General features: G+C 40.7%; 1 protein-coding gene across 1 annotated transcript in view; it reads left to right on the top strand.

Moving 5' to 3' along the window:
* LOC110509604 (fibrinogen C domain containing 1) overlaps positions 1-23,798 on the top strand; it is a 245,602-nt gene that overhangs the window by 141,510 nt on the left and 80,294 nt on the right. Inside the window, exon 6 of the mRNA XM_021590592.2 lies at positions 1,990-2,086. Within this exon, the coding sequence (XP_021446267.1) occupies positions 1,990-2,086 (97 nt within the window). The remainder of the gene's footprint in view (positions 1-1,989; positions 2,087-23,798) is intronic.

Genomic DNA, 23,798 nt, shown 5'->3' on the forward strand with positions numbered 1-23,798 from the left:
AAATTTGATTTCCATTTGCCATATCTTTCAAACTGTACTCTTTCAAAAAACATTAGTAATCTTCTTGTTATTAGTTGTTATTAGTCCCTACCTTCAGCTCCATTCAACCCCTTCCCATCTATCGCTTAACACCATCCATATTGATGTTTCATAAAAGCTCTGAACCTTTCCAATCTCATTGTTTCTACAGATTGTAAATTAAAAAACATGTTTTTTGCTAAAAGTGTTATTATATTATTGACCAATTGACTATGACAGATCGCCCAGTAATTCTATCTGCAGGGTTAGCTCCAGGTACCAAAACACAGATGGACAGTACCAAAACAAATTATCTAATGATTCTCCCTCTTTGCAGCAAAGTGGAGCTGGGAATGTTGTATCCCCCATATAAATAACATTCTGTTGGTTGCAAGAATTCTGAATAGTAATTTAAATAGAAAAATGCTACGTTTCGAATCCGGCGTCGTTTTGCTTATCAGTTCATAAACCATGTGTCATGGAATCGGTACGTCAAAAATCTCTTCCCAACTATTTTGCAGTCTATATGGCACGGCTGTCAATTTTTTGGGTCCTTAAATTAAACTGGTATACTATTTTTTTATCACAATTTTCTTTAACCAATAGTGGTTTTTAAATTGGAATATATATATATATATATTACCTTTATTTAACTAGGCAAGTCAGTTAAAAACAGATTCTTAATTACAATGACTGCCTACCCCAGCCAAAACTGGATGATGCTGGGACAATTGTGACCTGCCCTATGGGACTCCCAATCTCAGCCAGATGTGATACAGCCTGAATTTGAGCCAGGGACTGTAGTAACACCTCTTGCACTGATATGCAGTGCCTTAAAATTCTGCGCCACCCGGGAGCCCAAGTGCAGGGCCGACAGACAAGTTCCTTACTTTTTCCCCATTCCACTTTCATTTTCGCAGTAATGCCACAATTAGTAGGTTGTAATTGTGGGTATAGCAGATGTTTCAATATGTTTTAGTTAGCTGCATGTATGACAACTCCATCAGTCATATTTATGATATAATTTATATTAATTTTACCTTTTTTTTATAAAAAACAATATTTTTTAATCAATTAGTATATTTGAGTTGAACCACAATATTTGTTGTATTATTTGTTCTGTCTTTTCTGGTGGATTAAATTCAATGAAGGGAAAAAGGCCTTTCTTGAACATAGGTTTTAGATATTCTTACTAATTTGCCAGGGAACCTTTTCGGATTTAAGTATAACTTTTGTATGATTGAAGCCTTTAGTGAGAGGTCTAATGCTTTAATATTTAAACATTTCAGTCCTCCGAATTCATGTTAATTATATAAATGGGCCCATTTTATTTTGTCTGGCTTGCCGTGTCAAATAAAATGGAATCATTTTTTCTCACATAATTTAAAAAACTGTTTGCTAGGTGTAGGCAAGACCATAAGCAAATAGGTACTCTGGGATATGACTAAATAGTTAATCAGGGTGATTTTTCCACAAATACAAATATATTTACCTTTCCATGGTAGCAAGATCTTATCTATTTTTTCAAAATTTCTATAAAAATGTATTGGAGTGAGATCATGTATTTATTTCGGAATATGCATACCGAGTATATGTACATCACCATCAGACCATTTTATTGGTAAACTACATGGTAAAGTAAAAGTAGTATTTTGTAATTATCCAACACGTAATCCAGAGTTTAGAATCCAGAGTATAGAACAATTATCTAGATCCTCTATGAGGCTGTGGAGGTATCCTAGTTGTGGATTTAAAAGAAAACATGAATCATCAGCGTACAATGACACCTAATTTTCTAATCCCTTGAAATTATTGTTGAATCTGATTTTAACAGCTAACATTTTGAAAGCAATAATAAATAAGTATGCCGATATTGGACAACCTTGTTTTACTCCTCTTGACAGTTCAAAACTTTCTGAGAAGTAGCCAATATTTACTATTTTACACCTGCTCTTTGTCTGTGTACTCCAGGTGATCCAGCGAAGGGAAGATGGCTCAGTCAACTTCTTTAGAGGATGGGACTCCTACCGCGAGGGATTTGGAAAAATCACTGGAGAACACTGGCTCGGTAAGTGTGTGTGTGTCCCTTTTGTAAGTTCACGGTCAAGAAGCACCTTGACCCAATTCTTGGTTCCAGGACCATAGCTGAGTAGGATAATGATTTGAGTGCTGATAAAATACTCAGGACCATGAGGGTAAATGTGGGTAGTAAATGTGGTATGAGGCAAAGTCACGATTATTCATCTAAACACATTTAACCACAGATACAACGGGAGACTGTCAGAGCACCACAGAGTACTCTTCCTACTCCTCATTCAGAGGGTGTAGTTGTCTTCTTAGCCCGTGAAATATAAAGTAGTGTACAGGCTAGAAAGGGATTTACAAGTTGCTGCTGCTGCTTGCTGCGCCATCCACTTTCTTCCTTCCCTTCCCTTCCTTCCCTCACTCTCTCTCTCTCTTATTTTCTTGCCATTTGTCTCCCAGCCCTGTTCTCACTCTCCTTTCCTGTGCTTTGTTCATAAAGCCTGTTCTTCGTGTGCCTGCATGTTCCTGGAGTCCAAGCTGTATGCTTACAGACTAAATAGTGTGTACTTTTCTTTGTAGCATCAGAAGTGTGTTCCGTAGACGTAGCCTGCTTTGCTGTTGTCCTGTATCTTCAGTACTGCAGTACTGCCTGCCTAACTATGTACTGTATCTGCTACAGTGTGTCCTGTCCTGCAGCCATACTGTGCTGCCAGTAGATGATCTTAGTGTGATCTTACAGTGCCTTCGGAAAGTATTCAGAAGCCTTGACTTTTCCACATTTTGTTACGTTACAGCCTTAATATAAAATGTATTAAATAATACAATTTCCTCAGATATCTAAACACAATACCGCATTGACAAATCGAAAGCAGTTTTTATAATTTTTTGCAAATATATTAAAAACAGAAAACAGAAATAGCTTTTTTCCATACAGTTAAAGTTGTTTACATACACTAGGTTGGAGTAATTAAAACTCATTTTTAAACCACTCCACAAATTTCTTGTTAACAAACTACAGTTTTTGCATGACACAAGTCATTTTTCCAACAATTGCTTACAGACAGACAATTTCACTTATAATTCACTGTATCACAATTCCAGTTAGTCAGAAGATTACAAACACAAACTTGACTGTGCCTTTAAACAGCTTGGAAAATTCCAGAAAATTATGTCATGGCTTTAGAAGCTTCTGATAGGCTAATTTACATAATTTGAGTCAATTGGAGGTGTACCTGTGAATTTAATTCAAGGCCTACCTTCAAACTCAGTGCCTCTTTGCTTGACATTATGGGAAAAGCTAAATAAATCCGCCAAGACCTCAGAAAATAAATTGTAGACATCCACAAGTTTGGGCCATCCTTGGGAGCAATTTTCAAACGCCTGAAGGTACCACGTTCATCTGTATAAAAAATAGTATGCAAGTATAAACACCATGGGACCATGCAGCTGTCATACCGCTCAGGAAGGAGATGCAGGTACAAAATGATCTATATCAGTAAAACGAGTCCTATCTCTACATAACCTGAAAGGCCGCTCAGTAAGGAAGTAGCCACTGCTCCAAAATCGCCATAAAAACGCCAGACTGTGGTTTGCATCTGCACATGGGGACAAAGATTGTACTTTTTGGAGAAATGTCCTCTTGTCTGATGAATCAAAAATGGAACTGTTTGGCCATAATGACTATTGTTATGTTTGGAGGAAAAAGGGGGAGGCTTGCAAGCCGAAGGACACCATCCTAACTGTGAAGCACAGGGATGGCAGCATCATGTTGTGGGGGTGCTTTGCTGCAGGAGAGACTGGTGCATTTCACAAAATAGATGGCATCATGAAGAAAGGAAAATTGTGTAGATACATTGAAGCAACATCTGAAGACATCAGTCAGGAACTTAAAGCTTGGTCGCAAGTGGGTCTTCCAAATTGACAATGACCTCAAGCATACTTCCAAAGTTGTGGCAAATGGCTTCAGGACAACAAAGTCAAGGTATTGGAGTGGCCATCAGAAAGCCCTGACGTCAATCTCATAGAAAATGCGTGGGTCAAACTAAAGAAGCGTGTACGAACGTGGAGGCCTATTAAATGTCAGGAATTGTGAAAAACTGAGTTTAAATGTATTTGGCTAAGGTGTATCTAAACTTCCAACTTCAACTGTAAGAATTCAGGTCCTTCGATATGAGACTCGAAATTTTGCTCAAGTGGACCGTGTTTCCATTGATCATCCTTGAGATGTTTTTACAACTTGATTGGAGTCCACCTGTGGTAAAATCAATTCAACACCATGTCAGAGCAAAAACCAAGCCATGAGGTCGAAGGAATTGTCCATATAGCTCCAAGACAGGATTGTATCAAGGAGCAGATCTGGGGAATGGTACCAAAACATTTCTGCAGCCTTAAAGGTCCCCAAGAACACATTGGCCTCCATCATTTTTAAATGGAAGTACTGAGTAAAGGTTCTGAATACTTATATAAATGTAATATTTCAGTTTATCTGTAATAAATTACATATTTTTATTCTAAAAACGGGTATTGTGTGTAGATTGATGAGGAAAAAAAAGATTTAATAGAAATAGAATAGAAAAAAGTCAAGGGATCTGAATACCTTCTAAAGGCACTGTGTATCTGCAGTACTGTGGTGTGTTCTGCCCATGTATCTGTAGAAGTAGTAGTGTGTACTGTAGACTGTCCATGTAGTTGTCAGACAGTTCTTCTCAGATATGCTCTGCCTGTGTAGGTAGGTGACTCTATGGGTTTGTATCTGCAGTGTGTTTAGCTGTAATGTGATATCTCCACCTCTGTCTGATGTAGAAAAGGTCATCCCATCTTTTGCAGTGGCTCGTTAAAGACAAACTAACGACCGCCGAGGGAACAAAGGAGGAAAAGCTATGTTTTTTTGCCCCAATCTCTTTCCTTTCTTCCTCTCCCTGGCCATCCCTCGACGCAACTAAAAAAATATAACCAAGGCGCAGAGTTTAGCGCTTATGTCGTGCCATAATTGAGATGTTAAACCCCTTTAGCGGTGTACGTACATGTGATTGCAGGAGAGGTGAGAAGAGGTGTGTGCGCGGGAATGCATTTATGTGTGTCTGTGTGTGTGTGTGTGTGTGTGTGTGTGTGTGTGTGTGTGTGTGTGTGTGTGTGTGTGTGTGTGTGTGTGTGTGTGTGTGTGTGTGTGTGTGTGTGTGTGGGGAGGTGCCCAAAACTCAAAGACTAGCGTTTTGGGATGACAGTCCTGTCTGTGTCAGAACCCTGAGATTGTTGAGTTCTCCAAAAACCACGGGCAGGGGGAAGAGAGGGAGAGAGGGAGAGCTAGATAGAGAGAGCACTCTGGACACAGCAGGGTCGAGAAAACACTTGATACATCCTTTTATAGCCAGCAGGCACGGCCCTCATCCTCTCCTGCTGGTTCTGTCCTTCTCTCTGCCTCTGTCCGATGTAGGAGGGCTGTGGTAGAGGTCTACAATTGGTTTAGGGAGGTTGGCAATGACACTTTTTTGAAAGATGCCAGTTGTAGTTTATTAAATAGACGTGTCGATTGATGAGGGAAAACAACGAGTTAATACATGTTAGAATAAGGCTGTAACCTGAGTTTAGCTCACACAGACAGTTTACCCCTTTTCTCACGTAACTCAAAATGTGAATATATTATGCCGTCTGTGACTCATCCATGAGTGAAGACCACCTGTCTTCATTCTAGTTTCTCTCTCTCAATGTACCCCCTTCTCTCTGTGTGTGTGTGGGGGGGGGGGGGGGGATTTCACCTACACCTCTCAGATCAATAAAAAAAAACACCACCAGAAACTCAGTAAATTAACTCCCCAGCCCATAGTACCAGTCTCCCAGCAAAGGTGTAACAATCTTCCAACACAACAGGGACTCCACAGCACAACTACACACATTGTACACTGAACACCTGCATAGGAATAAAATACACTATTGTATATAAATAGAAGTGTGTCAATTTTACATCCAACCATTATACACAGTGTACAAAACATGAGGAACACCTTCCCAATATTGAGTTGCACCACCTTTTGCCCTCAGAGCAGCCTCAATTTGTTGGGGCATGGACTCTATAAAGTGTCGAAAGCGTTCCACGGGAATGCTGGCCGATTGGTAGTGGACCATTCTTGATACACATAGGAAACTGTTGAGTGTGAGAAACCCTGCAGCGGTTGCAGTTCTTGACACACTCAAAGCATCGTGCCTGGCACCTACTGACATACCTCGTTCAAAGGCACTTAAATATTTTGTTTTGCCCATTCACCCTCTGAATGACAGACATACACAATCCATGTTGCGGTCCAAACACTTAAAAGACACACCCTCATACACTTATGCCCTTGGGGGAATCCCCCTCGCCATCTTGGAGGGCGGTCCAAATGATTAGCCAAGCAAGGGAAGTTTGCAACGTAAGCCCCTCAGCCCTTATTTTTAATCGGCTTTGCGAGTGTCACAAATGTTGTTGTGAGAATCAGACCAAGGCGCAGCGCAGCGTACGTAGAGTTCCTCATGTTTAAATGAAACTCACAAAAACAATAAAGAGCAAAACGATACGTGACAAGATCCCAACAGCCAACAGGTGGGAAAAGGCTACCTAAATATGATCCCCAATCAGAGACAACGATAGACTCTGATTGGGAACCATACCAGGCCAACATAGAAATAACAAAACTAGAATGCCCACCCTAGTCACACCCCGACCTAACCCAAAATAGAGAATAAAGGATCTCTAAGGTCAGGGCGTGATAGCGAGTGTACAATTATGTTCACTCCGGGGCCTGAAACGCCCCATAATTCAATTTGTAACAAATTACATCCACTAAGAAAAGTCAGGGAAAACTTTTAAAAAACATCAATGGAGAAGTCAGCATACAAGTTTAAGTAAAAATGAATGCAAATAAGTTAGAAATTGTGCTACTAATGTACATGATGGCATAAACACGTCTCATACAAAGTAAATATGTTTTATTTGGATATCTTTTGGAATTGGTAGAAATAAAACATTTCCCTTTTACAGAAGTTCCAGCTAAGCAGGCTAACGTTAGTTAGCTAATACATTTGCTAGCGATCATACAGTAGGTGTATATTAATAATTATATATTTAGTATAAGTAGACATGCACTCGTAATAGACTGTAGCGCATATAAAGCACCCACAAGCTACCAGTGGCTGAAAACACAATCGTCGCGGGATTAAGGAGTGACGGATTTCCGACCAAGGGTGTATACTCTTCAGACGTCATGATACGTCATCAGCAGTGTCCACTTAATCTGAGGGCTGAGGGGATAGGCTGTGTATTTTAAGTGTTTGGACCGCAACCCATGTCTCAATTGTCTCAAGGCTTAAAAATCCTTCTTTTAACCCGTCTCCTCCCCTTCATCTACACTGATTGAAGTGGATTTAACAGGTGACATCAATAAGGGAAAATAGCTTTCACCTGGTCAGTCTATGTCAGGTTTTCCCAAATTCGTTCATCAGGACCCCTGGGGGTGCACATTTTGGTTTTTGCCCTAGCACTAAATCAAATCAAATCAAATTGTATTTGTCACATACACATGGTTAGCAGGTTAGCAGTGTAGCAACATGCTTGTGCTTCTAGTTCCGACAATGCAGTAATAACCAACGAGTAATCTAACCTTACATTTTCACAACAACTACATTATACACACAAGTGTGTGAAGAATATGTACATAAAAACATATGAATGAGTGATGGTACAGAACGTCATAGGCAAGATGCAGTAGATGGTATTGTGTACAGTATATACATATGAGATGAGTAATGAAGGGTATGTAAACATATGAAAGTGGTATTGTTTAAAGTGGCTAGTGATACATTTTTTCATTATTTTTTTTACATTATTAAAGTGGCTGGAGTTGAGTCAGTATGTTGGCAGCAGCCACTCAATGTTAGTGGTGGCTGTTTAACAGTCTGATGGCCTTGAGATAGAAGCTGTTTTTCAGTCTCTCGGTCCCTGCTTCGATGCACCTGTACTGACCTTGTCTTCTGGATGATAGCGGGGTGAACAGGCAGTGGCTCGGGTGGTTGTTGTCCTTGATGATCTTTATGGCCTTCCTGTGACATCGGGTGGTTTAGGTGTCCTGGAGGGCAGATAGTTTGCCCCCGCTGATGCGTTGTGCAGACCTCACTACCCTCTGGATAGCCTTATGGTTGAGGGCGGAGCAGATGCCGTACCAGGCGGTGATACAGCCCGACAGGATGCTCTCTATTGTGCATCTGTAAAAGTTTGTGAGTGCTTTAGGTGACAAGCCAAATTTCTTCAGCCTCCTGAGGTTGAAGAGGCGCTGCTGCGCCTTCTTCCCCACGCTGTCTGTGTGGGTGGACCAATTAAGTTTGTCCTTGATGTGTACTCCGAGGAACTTAAAATGTACTACCCTCTCCACTACTGTCCTGTCGATGTGGATAGTGGGGTGCTCCCTCTGCTTTTTCCTGAATTCCACGATCATTTCCTTTGTTTTGTTGACGTTGCGTGTGAGGTTATTTTCCTGACACCACAATCCGAGGGCCCTCACCTCCTCCCTGTAGGCCATCTCGTCGTTGTTGGTAATCAAGCCTACCACTGTAGTGTCATCTGCAAACTTTATGATTGAGTTCGAGCCGTGCATGGCACGCAGTCGTGGGTGAACAGGGAGTACAGGGATCCCCAGTGTTGAGGATCAGCAGGGTGGAGATGTTTTTACCTACCCTCACCACCTGGGAGCGGCATGTCAGGAAGTCCAGTACCCAGTTGCACAGGGCGAGGTCGAGTCCCAGGGTCTCGAGCTTGATGACGAGTTTGGAGTTTACTATGGTGTTAAATGCTGAGCTGTAGTCGATGAACAGCATTCTCACATAGGTTTTCCTCTTGTCCAGATGGGTTAGGGCAGTGTGCAGTACGGTTGCATCGTCTGTGGACCTATTGGGGCAGTAAGCAAATTGGAGTGGGTCTAGGGTGTCAGGTTGGGTGGAGGTCATATGGTCCTTGACTAGTCTCTCAAAGCACTTCATGATGACGGAAGTGAGTGCTACGGGGCGGTAGTCATTTAGCTCAGTTACTTTAGCTTTCTAATGGTTACTTTAGCTTTAACAATGGTAGCCCTCTTGTAGCATGAGGGGACAGCAGACTGGGATAAGGATTGATTGAATATGTCCGTAAACACACCAGCCAGCTGGTCTGGCATGCTCTGAGGACGCGGCTGGGAATGCCGTCTGGTCCTGCAGCCTTGCGAAGCTTAACACGTTTAAATGTTTTACTCACGTCGGCTGCAGTGAAGGAGAGTCCGCAGATTTTGGTAGCAGGCCGTGTCAGTGGCACTGTATTGTCCTCAAAGTGAGCAAAGAAGTTGTTTAGTCTGTCTGGGAACAAGACATCCTGGTCCGCGACGGGACTGGTTTTCTTTTTGTAATCCGTGATTGACTGTAGACCCTGCCACATACCTCTTGTGTCTGAGCCATTGAATTGCGACTCCACTTTGTCTCTATACTGACGCTTAACTTGTTTGATTGCCTTGCGGAGGGAATAGCTACACTGTTTGTATTCGCTCATGTTTCCGGTCACCTTGCCCTGATTTAAAGCAGGGGTTCGCGCTTTCAGTTTCAAATGCTGCCATCAATCCACGGTTTCTGGTTTGGGAATGTTTTAATAGTTGCTGTGCTTACTTGCTAATAAACTCGCTCACCAAATCAGAGTATTCGTCAATGTTGTTGTTTGATGCAATGCGGAACATATCCCAGTCCTGGTGATCGAAGCAATCTTAAAGCGTGGAATCAGATTGGTCAGACCTGAGCACGGGAGCTTCCTATTTTAGTTTCTGTCTATAGGCTGGGAGCAACAAAATGGAGTCATAGTCAGCTTTTCCGAAAGGAGGGCAGGGGATGTGTCGCAGGTATTTCAAATAAGAAACTTATCATCATGCTTTGATAATTTGAATCAGCTGTGTAGTGTTTGGGCAAAAACACAAAATGCACCCTTTGGGGTCCCAAGGACCTAGTTTGGGGAAACGCTGGTCTGTGTAATGGAAAGAGCAATGTTGTGTTTTTTGCCCAAACACTACAAACACTATAGCACCAAACAGGTTCCATTTAGATCCTTATGAGGATGGTTCTTCATTAAACCTTCAAAAAATTGTTCTATATAAGCACCAAAAAGGGTTCCACTATGGTTACAAGTAGTATTTAGAATAAAAAAATGTGTGTGTGGAGTGTCTGTATTCTGCTCACGCAGCAGAGATCTGTAAAGGGCTACATCTCTACAAAGAGAGCAGACAAATAAAAGAACAGTCTGAATCCTGGGAGGACGAGAGGCTATAGTGCTCTTTCTCATTTTGTCATTCTTTGTCACAGACACTCACTTTACATGGCTGGGACAGGCTAGGAAAAGCCACACAATCAGCAATCATCCAGAGCTTCTCCATTTACAGACCTTTTGATTCACTCCTCTCCTTCCTCGCTTCTCTCCTCTACGCTCCCCCCTCCGTCCATGCTGTTATCTTCATCCAACCTCCTAACAGTCTGTTCCCTGGCCCAAGATCGGTTCTGCCCTCCTCAACCCCATTCAGCGTAATGTCATCCGAAAGCATCCCTCCTTATCTCTCTGGCTGTCCCCCCCTCACTTCTCTCACCCTTTCTCACATCTCTCCATGTCGCCCTTCACTCCTCACACCACTCCCTGGCCTCCATGTCCAGTCTCCACGTCCAGTGTCATCAGAAAATAACCCTAAATGCCTGACCCAAGCAGGGCCTACCCCACACTATGCCTACCTCTCCCATCCACTGGCTCAACCTATAGGCACTTGTGAATGCCTAAAGGACCTAACCTAGCCGCTCCCCCCATTGTACCTATGCCCCCATACCTCCCTCACTCCCATCCAGCTTTCTCATCTCCTCGTCTTTCTCCCTGGCCTCCACCTAGACCTCAGCCCCTCTCACCTCAATCCATCCCATGTCATCACAAAGCGTGTCTGAATACAGAACCAGGCAGCAGAATCAGCAGCTCTGCTGTATAATTTTTTTTTTTTTTTTTGCCTCAATCACATCTGGCATCATCTGCCCTCAGGTCATCTCCGCTTCTGACAGCATGGGGTTAGAGGTCGAAGGCATGCACCAATTATAGTGAGAGGAGGGAGAAGAGGGAGGAGAGGGGAGAAGAGGAGGACAGGGGATCGACCATGCAGAGGGAGTTTTATTCTCCTGGTATTTAACGGAAATATAGATAAAACGATAGGTGATCTCTCTGTGGCTCATTAGCAGGGAAGGGCTGAGGGAAGGCATCAGTGGCTCTGCATGTAAATGTCAACCCTCCATCCCCTCCATCATGCAAGAGGGAGGGTGGAGTGTGTGTATACAGTGCCTTCAGAAAGTATTCACACCCTTTGACTTTTTCCACATTTTGTTATGCTACAAGGTGGGATTAAAATGGATTTCATTGTCTTTTTTTGTCAAATATCTATACAAAAATACTCTGTAATGTCAAAGTGGAAGAAAAATGTAATTACATGTAAAATAAAACAATATACTGTATCTTGTATTACATAAGTATTCAACCCCCTGAGTCAATACATGTTAGAATCACCTTTGGCAGCGATTATAGCTGTAAGTCTTTCTGGGTTAGTCTTTAACAGCTTTGCACATTATTATTTTTACAATTCTTCATGCTCTGTCAAGTTGATCGCTGCTAGAAAGCCATTTTCAAGTCTTGTCATGGGTTTTCAAGCTGATTTAGGTCAAAACCGTAACTAGGCTAACTCACAAACATTCTATGTCGTCTTGGTAAGCAAGTATATTTAGGAAGCAGTGGAGCGTGGGTCCAGGGCAGGGAAGCAGGACTGATGAGACGAGGGACTGGAGACAGGGACCAGAGTCAGAGTGGACGGGACTGTAGCGGAGAGAAAAGCAGCGTCAGTCTAGGGAAAAACAGGCACAACAAGATAAAAATATTTATGCAGGAACAAACGGCTTAAAACACAGACTGACTGAGCAGAGGCTTTGATTATCGAACAGGTTGCAGCTGGTGGAGATCTGTTCAGCCTCCAGCACACCTGTCTCCACTCACACAATCAATACACACAGAGAGAGAGAGAGAGAGAGAGGGGGAGAGAGCACTGGGGGAGTGGCTGCAAGTTACACAGGATGAGAAGTAGAGGGCGTGGCAGGAGAAGATTTCGCAAACACTTTGAAATTCAGGATATGAAGAAAAACATTTTGTCACATTTTTTGCAGTTTTACTTTATTACGAAAAGGAAGCATGTTTTGGAATATGTTTATTCTGTACAAGCTTCCTTCTTTTCACTCAGTCATTTAGATTAGTATTGTGAAGTAACTACAATGTTGATCCAGCCTCAGTTTTCCCCTATCACAGCCATTAAACTATGTAACTGTTTTTAAGACACCATTGGCATTATGGTGAAATCCCTGAGCGGTTTCCTTCCTCTCCGGCAACTGAGTTAGGAAGGACACTTGTATCTTTGCAGTGACTGGGTGTATTGATTTACCATCCAAAGTGTAATTAATAACTTCAGCATGTTTGTTTTACTCATCTACCAATAGGTGCCCTTCTTTGCAAGGCATTAGAAAACCTCCAACGGCCAAATAACGGCCAAATAATCTTACTAGAAAATATTCATATTCATGAAATCACAAGTGAAATATAGCGAAACACAGCTTAGCCTTTTGTTAATCACCCTGTCGTCTCATATTTTGAAATTATGCTTTACAGCCAAAGCAAGACAAGCATTTGTGTAAGTTTATCGATAGCCTAGCATAGCATTATGTCCAGCTAGCAGCAGGAAGCTTGGTCACGAAAATCAGAAAAGCAATAAATGTAACCGTTTACCTTTGATGATCTTCGGATGTTTTCACTGACGAGACTCCCAGTTAGACAGCAAATGTTCCTTTTGTTCCATAAAGATTATTTTTATACCCAACATACCTCCGTTTGTTTGTCACGTTATGTTGAGAAATCCACCGGAAATAGCGGTCACGACAACGCCAAAACAAATCTAAATTAGATCCATAATATCAACAGAAACATGGCAAACGTTTTTTAGAATCAATCCTCAAGGTGTTTTTCAAATATCTATTCGATAATATATCAACCGGGACAATTGGCTTTTCATTAGGAGCGAGAGGAAAAATGACTACCTCTGTCTTTTACGCAAGAATCACTCTGAGAGCCCTCAGCTGGCCACAACATAAAGGCGTGAAACTATGTCAAAATGCTGTAGACACCTTAGGGAATATGTTGAAAAAAGGAATCTGGTTGATATCTCTTTCAATGGCCAATAGGGGTGCATAGGAGCACAACTTTTTCAAAATAAGAGGCACTTCCAGATTGGATTTTCCTCAGGGTTTCGCCTGCAATATCAGTTCTGTTATACTCACAGACAATATTTTGACAGTTTTAGAAACTTTAGAGTGTTTTCTATCCTAAGCTGTCAATTATATGCATATTCTAGCATCTGGTCCTGAGAAATAGGCCGTTTACTTTGGGAACGTTATTTTTCCAAAAATAAAAGTCATGCCCCCTAGTTTCAAGAGGTTGTGCAAATGTTTACTCCTGAATGTATTTAGACTTGCCATAGCAAAGGGGTTGAATACTTATTGACTTACAACATTTCAGCTTTTTCATTTTTAATTAAAAACATTTTTTTTTTTAAATAGGCTAAATAGGCTATTGTGTGTAGGCCAGTGACACAAAAATGCAGGCTGCTATGGTGACCGTATTACCGTGACACCGGCGGTCTCGAGTCATGACAACAGTCAAATTCCACGTTACCATTTTGTCACGGTAACTAGGCTTCTCCAAGCTCTGATGCCTGGTACTCTATTGTCTGATGGGTGAGTTTGGGGAAGTCTGAAGTTTCAAGTTTGGGGAAAAACGTTTTTCACAATGCACCTTTGTAATAAACATGCATAATCGCATTTGCGGTCACTTTTGAGGATGATGTTTTGCATTTTGGAATATTCACGCTTAAAGCCTACTACTGTGTGTGAATTTATGGGCTTATATTGTGAACAAATTGCCTAACAGTTTATCAACATTTTAAACTAAACCTTCTGATCTGTTGCAACAGCCTCATTGATTGAAAAGAAAAATGATGTATGCTAGTAGTTCTATTAACTTAGGATCTATTTCATCCCAACAACCAGATCCCCTTAGCCGGTTTTGACACCTTAAAACTCAGTTGTAAATTAGGCAGGAGGGGAATCTCTCCCTTTTCTCCTCAGTATTGGGAAAGAAATGTGCTTTGAAGAGAACGTTTGCTGCCAAAACCTTTTTGTCCAAAAAGTGAACATTGGAACATTATTTCTAACATGAGAATGTTTGGAATGGTCAGTGGGGACCTAAATAATAATCATGTCATATTGTTTATTTTCTTGTGATGTTATTAAAAACTATATTAAATACATTTGTGTAAAACTGAATAATCAGAAAAGGCTGGGGTTCTTGCGGATTCAAGAAGTCTGCGACATTCAGAATGAGACTGATATGAGGTATTGATAAATAATTGACTGTTATCGATATACAGCTGAAGTCGGAAGTTTACATACACCTTAGCCAAATACATTTAAACTCAGTTTTTCACAATTCCTGACATTTAATCCTAGTAAAAATTCCATGTCTTACATCAGTTAGGATCACAACTTTATTTTAAGAATGTGAACTGTCAGAATAATAGCAGAGAAAATGATTTCATCACATTCTAAGTGGGTCAGAAGTTTACAGACACTCAATTAGTATTTGGTAGCATTGCCTATAAATTGTTTAACTTGGGTCAAATGTTTCGGATAACCTTCCACAAGGCTTCCCACAATACGTTGGGTGAATTTTAGCGCATTCTTCCTTACAGAGCTGGTGTAACTGAGTCAGGTTTGTAGGCCTCCTTGCCCACACACTTTTTCAGTTCTGACCACCAATTTTCTATAGGATTGAGGTTAGGGCTTTGTGATGGCCACTCCAATACCTTGACTTCGTTGTTCCATTTTGCCACAATTTGGAAGTATGCTAGGGGTCATTGTCAATTTGGAAGACCCATTTGCAAACAAATTTAACTTCCAGACTGATGTCTTGAGATGTTGCTTCAATATTTCCACATCATTTTTTCCCCCTCATTTTGCCATCTATTTTGTGACCAGTCCCTCCTGCAGCAAAGCACCCCCACAACATGATGCTGCCACCCCCATGCTTCACGATTGGGATGGTGTTCTTTGGCTTGCAAGCCTCCCCCTTTTTCCTCCAAACAAACGATTGTCATTATGGCTAAACAGTTATATTTTTGTTTCATCAGAGCAAAGGACATTTCTCCAAAAAGAGCATTCTTTGTCCCCATGTGCAGTTGCAAACAGTAGTTCTTAATGCCTGTTTAGGAGCAGTGGCTTCTTCCTTACTGAGCCACCTTTCAGGTTATGTCGATTTAGGACTCGTTTTACTGTGGCTATTAATACATTTGTACCTGTTTCCTCCAGCATCTTCACAAGGTTCTTTGCTGTTGTTCTGGGATTGATTTGCACTTTTCTCACCAAAGTACATTCATCTCTAGGAGACAGAATGCGTCTCCTTCCTGAGCGGTATGACCGCTGCGTGGTCCCATGGTGTTTATACTTGCGTACTATTGTTTGTACAGATGAACATGGTACCTTCAGGCGTTTGGAAATTGCTCACAAGGATGAACCAGACTTGGGGAGGTCTACAATTGTTTTCTGAGGTCTTGGCTGATTTATTTTGATTTTCCCATGATGTCAAGCAAAGAGGCACTGAGTTTGATCGTAGGCCTTGAAATATGTCCACAGGTACACCTCCAATTGACTCAAATGATGTAAATTTGACTATCAGAAAATTCTAAAACCATGACACCATTTTCTGAATTTTCCAAGCTGTTTAAAGGCACAGTCAATTTAGTGTACGTAAACCTCTGACCCACTGGAATTGTGATACAGGGAATTATAAGTTAAATAATCTGTCTGTAAACAATTGTTGGAAAAATTACTTGTGTCATGCCCAAAGTAGACGTCCTAACTGACTTGCCAAAACTATAGTTTGTTAACAAGAAATTTGTGGAGTGATTGAAAAAACTAGTTTTAATGACTCCAACCAAAGTGTTTGTAAACTTCCGACCTCAACTGTATAACAAATATGTATTTATCTTCGTTGTTGGTCTAGGGTCCTTTTTTTTCTGAATTTCCACCTGGCTGACGTGCTCAAAGTAAACTGCCTGTTACTCAGGCCCAGAAGCCAGGATATGCATATAATTGGTACCATTGGATAGAAAACACTTTGAAGTTTGTAAAACTGTAAAAAATAATGCATGAGAGTATAACACAATTGATATGGTCAGAGAAAAACCAAAGAAAGACCTACCATAATTTATTTGAGAACCCATGCTCTTACAATGGAAAGCTATGCAATTCCAGCTCCCAGATTGCAAATCCTATGGCTTCCACAAGATATCAACAGTCTTTGTTCAAGGTTTCAGGCTTGATTTTTGAGTTTTGGTACAGACGCAGACGTGCGACGAAGAGGACGCACTTCTTTGACATATTAGTATGAAATATTAGAGTTTAATTACATTTTAGGGTACCTGAGGATTAAGTAGAAACATAGTTTGACTTGATTTAACAAAATTTAGCGGTATCTTTTTGGATTCCTTTGTCTGCATGTTGAACTCAAATCGATGGCGCCAACTAAACTGACTGGATTTTATCTAACAAATGCATGTTGTAGCTGGGACCCTTTAGATTGCAAATCAGGGGAATAATTTCAAAAAGTAAGTGATTATTTAATCGCTATTTGTGATTTGGTTGAAAAATATGTTGACTTGGGGCGTCATCCTCAATCAATTGCATGGCATGCTTTCGCTGTTAAGCCTATTGTATAAATCAGACAACGCAGTTAGATTAACAAGAATTTAAGCTTTTAACCGATATAAGACACTTGTATGTACCTAGATGTTTAATTTCCATAGTTTTTACGATTTTTTATTTGAATTGCGCACCCTACAATTTCACAGGAAATTGTCGACAGGCCCTAAGAAGTTTTAATTCAGGTAATGGTAACTCATTAAACAACTTCTTCCGTGGTGCCCCAAATTCCTAATTAGTAAATTGTAACATGATTCATTTAATCGAGTAACAATTAAACATAGTTAGTTGATAAGATACATAAGTCATCAATGCAAGTCACGTCACGACATATTATAAAATAATATAAAATAATGCCATGAAATTCTAAGCAAATCATTTTTTGCTAAATGAACTAGTTTAGCCCATAACCATATGGATTAGTCAGATGAGGGTCTAATGTAAGGACAACTCACAGTATGCTATTCTGTTCTTCTGAAATAGACTACATTTTTCAGCATTTCATATTACTTCAGACCTTTCTAAAAGTAAATAATGGATTTATTGTGGTGTAGGCTATATTACATTGATTTATTAGACTTTTTTAAAATATACATGTTCCAAAGGTCTGCATCAGTGGCTTATAGGCTATGCGTGGAAGACAGGAGATGTTAAATGTGTTTACGTTAATTAACGGTCAATTACTGTGAGATCTGCAGTCATTTGCTTGACAATCACCTGCTAACCAAATTTCATGACCGCCATAGCCCTAGCTGCAACACCATAAAAAAAATATATTCAAAAAGTCAAGGGATGTGAGTACTTTCTAAAGGCACTGTAGATGGAAGCATTCTGAAATGACAGAGCCAGGAAAGAGATGCGCCCTGTCTGTATGTGCAGAGAGGAAGAGAGATTGTGAAGATTGTTTGAGCTCTGCTTAGTTTGACAGGAAACATATCAGTACACTCAGTCTCTTCCCAGTCATCCACAGCTGGGCTGCAGCTCATTTTGTTTTCGAGAGAGCTGCCTCATATTAGTTGTTTGTTTTGAGAGAACTGCCTCATATTAGTGGGTCTCTCTCTCTCTAGGCCAGCATCCCGGAGTCGCCTCTTCACTGTTGACGTTGAGACTGGTGTTTTGCGGGTACTATTTAATGAAGCTGCCAGTTGAGGACTTGTGAGGAGTCTGTTTCTCAAACTAGACACTCTAAAGTACTTGTCCTCTTGCTCAGTTGTGCACTTGGGCCTCCCACTCTTTCTATTCTGGTTAGAGACAGTTTTACGCTGTTCTGTGAAGGGAGTAGTACACGATGTTGTACCAGATCTTCAGTTTCTTGGCAATTTCTCGCATGGAATAGCCTTCATTTCTCAGAACAAAAATAGCCTGTAATCAAACCCACAAATGCTAATGCTTCAGCTGTGCTAACATAATTGCGAAAGGGTATCTAATGATCAATTACCCTTTTAAAATGATCAACTTGGATTAGCTAGCACATTAGCTTACACTGATAAGGGACCTATGTACGCTTATGTAGATATTCCATTAAATAATCTGCTGTTTCCAGCTACAATAGTCATTTACAACATTAACAATGTCTACACTGTATTTCTGATCAACTTAATGTTATTTTAATGGACAAAAAATGTGCTTTTCATTCAAAAACAAGGACATTTCTAAGTGACCCCGAACTTTTGAACGGTATTGTACATGGAGAAAAGATAAGTTGTTAAGTACATGTAAAACAAGAAACAAATGTTTCCTGATCTTTCTTATGTCACTCAGATTTAGGACAGACACTTAAGAACAAACTTTCTGTTGTTCCATGTTGTGAATCTGTTATGCAATGCATTTGTATTTGCTCATAGCAGTAGGGGTCTTTTCAAAATGTCATAACGTGGATACCATGTTTTAAATTATTTAATAAAATATTGAATTTGACCTTTACTACTATAGCCAATAATATCGCACTGAACAACGCATTCATAAATGGTAAAAAAGACAGTCAAAAAACAAATCATAAGTAATAAGGTTTTGAAGTGTCTGTCCTATATGTAGGAGATAAAAAAAAGCTTAGGAAATATTTTAGCTTTTATTGGACACACATTTAAGCCCTTAGTTTTATTTCCACAAAACTACTTTCATACTTCCATTAATTTGTATGGGTTACCTTCATACGAGTACCGTGAGGCTTGTGGGGTCTTGGAGCAAAATGGAGAACACCATCCTACTTCATGACTCTACAAACATTTTTGTGAGAAGACCGATTTTCAGGATGCCTCATGGTCTGACATACACCGCTGTAGCTTGGCCGATGCGGAAGGCCGACATAGATGGATGCGACACAGCTCATGTAAAAAAAATTATCTCTAGCTTAAACTGATGGATTTCGATTGGGATTTTTTATTATGTTGCTTAGATTGACACACGGGTGCGTCAATAGACTCTTAAGGATTATCCATTCCCTTTAGTCACATATTAAGTCCATTCAATTAATTGAAGATGTCAATAAAAAAAACTAAAATCTGAGACAAACTCCTCATCAAGCATTTATTAGATGTGTTGTCTTTCTTGTGACGGCAATCACAGAGAAAAGCAACTATCTCCTTCCTAAGCTCACATGCTCTCTTGAGATCATTATGACCCTTGCTTAGCCACTGAACATCATTATGTAAAAGTATATCCTGATGCTCAGCAGACTACGAAACAAATGATGATGCAGACTAGATGTTGATTGGATAAATGTTATGATAGTCTTAACTGAGTCCATCGTGTTTTTTTTAATCTCCCGGCTGAGTTAAAAGTAAACCATGCTTAATTTGTAAATCAGAAGGTGCCGGAACAAACAATGAGCATGAGAGGGGGGTGACCTGGGGAGTTTCGAGGTAGCGGAATACATAAAAAATAAAATTAAAAAAAATGCATTTATATCATCGCATTTGCATAGTGGTATAGAGCAGTAACATAGAGGCACTTACAGAAGTTGTACACGTGGGGTACATTTTAGCATAATGTCCGGGAAAATGTTGGCCTTTTATAAATGCATTTCATGCAATGCTATGTAATATTACATGACTGGAGACTTTGGAAGAATCTTTGTTTGATACTGCATAAATGATTGAAATGGCAGGCTACTTTTACAAACCGAGAATCGAAGATCATAAAAAATGACCTTGTCTTGAATCCATCATTAGCCTAGGCCTAGGTGTGTGGAGACACATATTATAGGCTACAATATGAGGAGGAAATTATAGTCCTAAAAATGCTTTCCAGTTTCACTGACTCACCCAGTGATGCGCAGATCACTCACTGGTGATGGCCGATGTACTCATGTCAAAAGCCTCTCTCTCTCTCTCTCTCTTTTGTAAAACAGTATTTGGAAGTTGATCAAATGTTTTGGTGGCCTACAGCGTAGAGTCTAAATAAATGATTAAGTACAACTCTTGAAGATGAAAGAGATGTGAGAGATACTGGTACGCTTCTCACACAGCCTCCACCACGCGTTGGTCTCAAACACATACTATGTCTTACAAGACTTGAATTTCACATACTTTTCAATACATCAATGTAGCAGTAGAACAAGCATATCACAATCTTTGATTTGATTTGATAACAGAATATAAAAATAAAATAAATCAATATAGGCTACAGAAGAACATATAGCATAATATATACAGTTGAAGTTGGAAGTTTACATACACTTATGTTGGCGCCATTAAAAAACTTGTTTTCAACCACTCCACAAATTCATTGTTAACAAACTATAGTTTTGGCAACTAGGTTAGGACATCTACTTTGTGCATGACACAAGTCATTTTTCCAACAATTGTTTACAGACAGGTTATTTCACTTATAATTCACTGTATCACAATTCCAGTGGGTCAGAAGTTAACTTACACTAAGTTGACTGTGCCTTTAAACAGCTTGGAAAATTCCAGAAAATGATGTCATGGCTTTATGAAGCTTCTGATAGGCTAATTGACATCATTTGAGTCAATTGGAGGTGTACCTGTGAATGTATTCCAAGGCCTACCTTCAAACACAGTGCCTCTTTGCTTGACATCATGGGAAAATAAATCAGCCAAGACCTCAGAATTTTTTTTTAGACCTCCACAAGTCTGGTTCATCCTTGGGAGCAATTTCCAAATGCCTGAAGGTACCACGTTCATCTGTACAAACAATAGTATGCAAGTATAAACACCATGGGACCACGCAGCCGTAAAACCGCTCAGGAAGGAGACGCATTCTGTCTCCTAGAGATGAATGTACTTTGGTGTGAAAAGTGCAAAAAAATCCCAGAACAACAGCAAAGGACCTTGTGAAGATGCTGGAGGAAACAGGTACAAAAGTAGCTATATCCACAGTAAAGTCCTAAATCGAAATTACCTGAAAGGCCACTCAGCAAGGAAGAAGCCACTGCTCACTGCCACAAAAAGCTAGACAACGGTTTGCAACTGCACATGGGGACAAAGATCGTACTTTTTAGAGAAATATCCTCTGGTCTGACAGAACTTTTTGGTCATAATGACAATCGTTTAGTTTGGTGGAACAACGGGGAGGGTTCCAAGCTAAAGAAGACCATCCCAACCGTGAAGCACGGGGGTGGCAGCATCATGTTGTGGGGGTGCTTTGCTGCAGGAAGGACTGGTGCACTTCACAAAATAGATGGCATCATGAGGAAAGGAAAATTCTGTGGATATATTGAATGAACATCTGAAGACATCAGTCACGAAATTAAAGCTTGGTTGCAAATGGGTCTTCCAAATGGACAATTACCCCAAGCCTACTTCCAAAGTTGTTGCAAAATGGCTTAAGGACAACAAAGTCATGGTATTGGAGTGGCCATCGCAAAGCCCTGACCTCAATCCCATAGAAAATTTGTGGGCAGAACTGAAGAAGCGTGTGCGAGCAAGGATCCTACAAACCTGACTCAATTACACCAGCTCTGTCACGAGGAATGGGCCAACATTCACCCAACTTATTGTGGGATGCTTGTAGAAGGCTGTTCAAAACGTTTGACCCAAGTTAAACAATTTATAGGCAATGCTACCAAATACTAATTGAGTGTATGTAAACTTCTGACACACTGGGAATGTGATGAAATAAATAAAAGCTGAAATAAATTTCTCTCTCTACTATTTTTCTGACATTTCACATTCTTAAAATAAAGTGGTGATCCTAACTGACCTAAGACAGGGCATTTTTACTAGGATTAAATGTCAGGAATTGTGAAAAACTGAGTTTAAATGTATTTGGCTAAGGTGTATGTAAACATCCGACTTCAACTGTAGGCCTCCTGCCTATTTGATAATATGAAGCACATATTCAGATTAACTTCACAGTACGGAACACGTTTGTAAAGGAAAAATATGTTCTTACCTTAGTTTTCCAAAACCTCCCACAACACAGCCGTTTCCTTGTGCGTGTTCTCCTCTCTATTTCTTGTTTTTGCTCCTGGTGTCTGTGACACATCTGTGTCCTTCAGCAATCCATAACCTCACATAGGGGACTGGGTTGAATTTGGTCAGGGGTGGGCCAACAAGGTTCAGAAAGAATTGCCCTGAAATGGTGGAGGTATGCAGAGAGGCGCGGGTTGACGTGCAAATCAGATTCATTTGAGAAAATCCCTGCTTGCATTCTGCTCTGGAGAAGGGGATGGTGCTGACCTTCATCAACAGCTCTATAAGTCCATTTGGAATTTTTCTTTTATCATTACCATTAGTGTCCCTGTACTGCCTGTAGGCCTGTATGACCTTGCATGGACTGTCAATGCCAAACCGCTTGCAGAGAGATTCTACCTCTGTCTCTCCATACAGTGCATCTGCGTCCTCCGGCCAGTATTGTGCGTAAAGCACCTTCAGCTCCTCTATGAACTGGCTGTATCCTGTATTGTCCACTTCCCATCCTCCTTGAGAGAACATTCTGATTAAGGACTCTGTCGCTGGGTCTTCCACCGTTCAGTTTGACACCTTGGAAAGAGTTTTCCTGAATCCCTCTTTGGCTGAGTTCTGTGCCTGGCTGCTCTGCCGTTGCACTGAACACCCTCACTTCCCTGGTGACTGTCTTGCATACACTAATAATTGTGCAGTCTCACTTTTGGAGCACAAGTGAACATTCAGATAGTTCACACAAGGCCTAGATTGTTAACAAACACATGTGAGGATATGCACATGGCAAGGGTAGTATAGCTCTGATGGGACACGCTGTCGCGGGAGGCATCCTCAGCTGCTGTGGTGAAACGCTTCTGAAGAGCAGGGTCATTTTTAACACAGACTCTACAGGGCTAAAACTGGAAGCCACCCATCTAGTGCCCAATATCCTGCAGATTTTGCACAGCTGAATGTCTAAACTCTGTGCACTCCCTCAGCTCCATTTGGTTTTTGTTGGATATGCTATAATGCGCATGTAGCTTGTCCATAAATATACAAAAATTATTGAGAATCCATCTCTTTTACCACATCGCCTACTCAGAGCTCAAGCCTGTGTGCTGAGCAGTGCCAAACAGTTATATTAGGGAAGAGGGCCTGGAGCCTTGTTGATACACAGCATCACAGACGCACCATCACACTTAATTCCAATGAGGGTTTTGGGGAGAAAGTCCTCAGTAAATTTTACACCATCTAATGCAGATAACAGATTACGCGCAATTCCCCCAGCAGATAAATCCTCCAGTTCCACAAAATCAACAAACATGTATTGCTGGTATGTCTATATCTGCACTCCTTATTAAAACTAGTAGCCACATCGAGCATTAGGCTGATTTGGGTAGAGAACTGTACTATTCTTTCAAATAGTTTCACTTAAGATACACTATGTTGCTGCATGTTGGAGCAAGCAACATTGGAATGGAGAAGTCTATTTAACCCCTGACAGTCCATTTCTTGCTCAAAAGCGTGAGCGGGTCTGTGACGTTTAGCCTCCTTGTA

Source organism: Oncorhynchus mykiss, chromosome Y (assembly GCF_013265735.2).
Source record: "Oncorhynchus mykiss isolate Arlee chromosome Y, USDA_OmykA_1.1, whole genome shotgun sequence".
Taxonomy (NCBI): domain Eukaryota; kingdom Metazoa; phylum Chordata; class Actinopteri; order Salmoniformes; family Salmonidae; genus Oncorhynchus; species Oncorhynchus mykiss.